This window comes from Apaloderma vittatum, unplaced genomic scaffold, assembly GCF_000703405.1.
Source record: "Apaloderma vittatum isolate BGI_N311 unplaced genomic scaffold, ASM70340v1 scaffold9511, whole genome shotgun sequence".
Taxonomy (NCBI): domain Eukaryota; kingdom Metazoa; phylum Chordata; class Aves; order Trogoniformes; family Trogonidae; genus Apaloderma; species Apaloderma vittatum.
This window is the reverse complement of record NW_009699587.1, coordinates 1-229: the sequence shown is the minus strand read 5'-3', so window position 1 is coordinate 229 and position 229 is coordinate 1. Positions and strand designations below refer to the sequence as shown.

The following is a 229-nucleotide window of genomic DNA, read 5'->3' as shown; positions in this document are numbered from 1 at the left end:
CAGCGGGTGCGTGCCGGGGGGCGGGTGGTCGTGCACCAGTGCATAGAGCAGGGCCTCCGATGGCGAGTACACGCTCACCTTGCCCCCGTCCTCCCAGTGGAAGACCTCCATGGTCCGCATGTCCTCCAGGAACCAGACGGGCAGCAGGTCCCTCACTGCTTGGTAGAAGGCGAAGGAGGATTTCTTGCACTGCTGGGACTGGGCACCGCGGCCGCCGACCCACTGGACG

At 66.8% G+C, this 229-nt stretch overlaps 1 protein-coding gene across 1 annotated transcript in view; it reads right to left on the bottom strand.

Moving 5' to 3' along the window:
• The window catches only part of LOC104280703 (ankyrin repeat domain-containing protein 9-like), a gene marked incomplete at its 5' end in the record, with an annotated part of 850 nt that extends 628 nt beyond the window's left edge, over positions 1–222 (bottom strand). Inside the window, 2 exon segments of the mRNA XM_009878439.1 lie at positions 1–6; positions 8–222. The exon segment at positions 1–6 is cut by the window's left edge and continues 628 nt beyond it. Of these exon segments, the coding sequence (XP_009876741.1) occupies positions 1–6; positions 8–222 (221 nt within the window).
• Between the last annotated feature and the right edge of the window lie 7 nt (positions 223–229).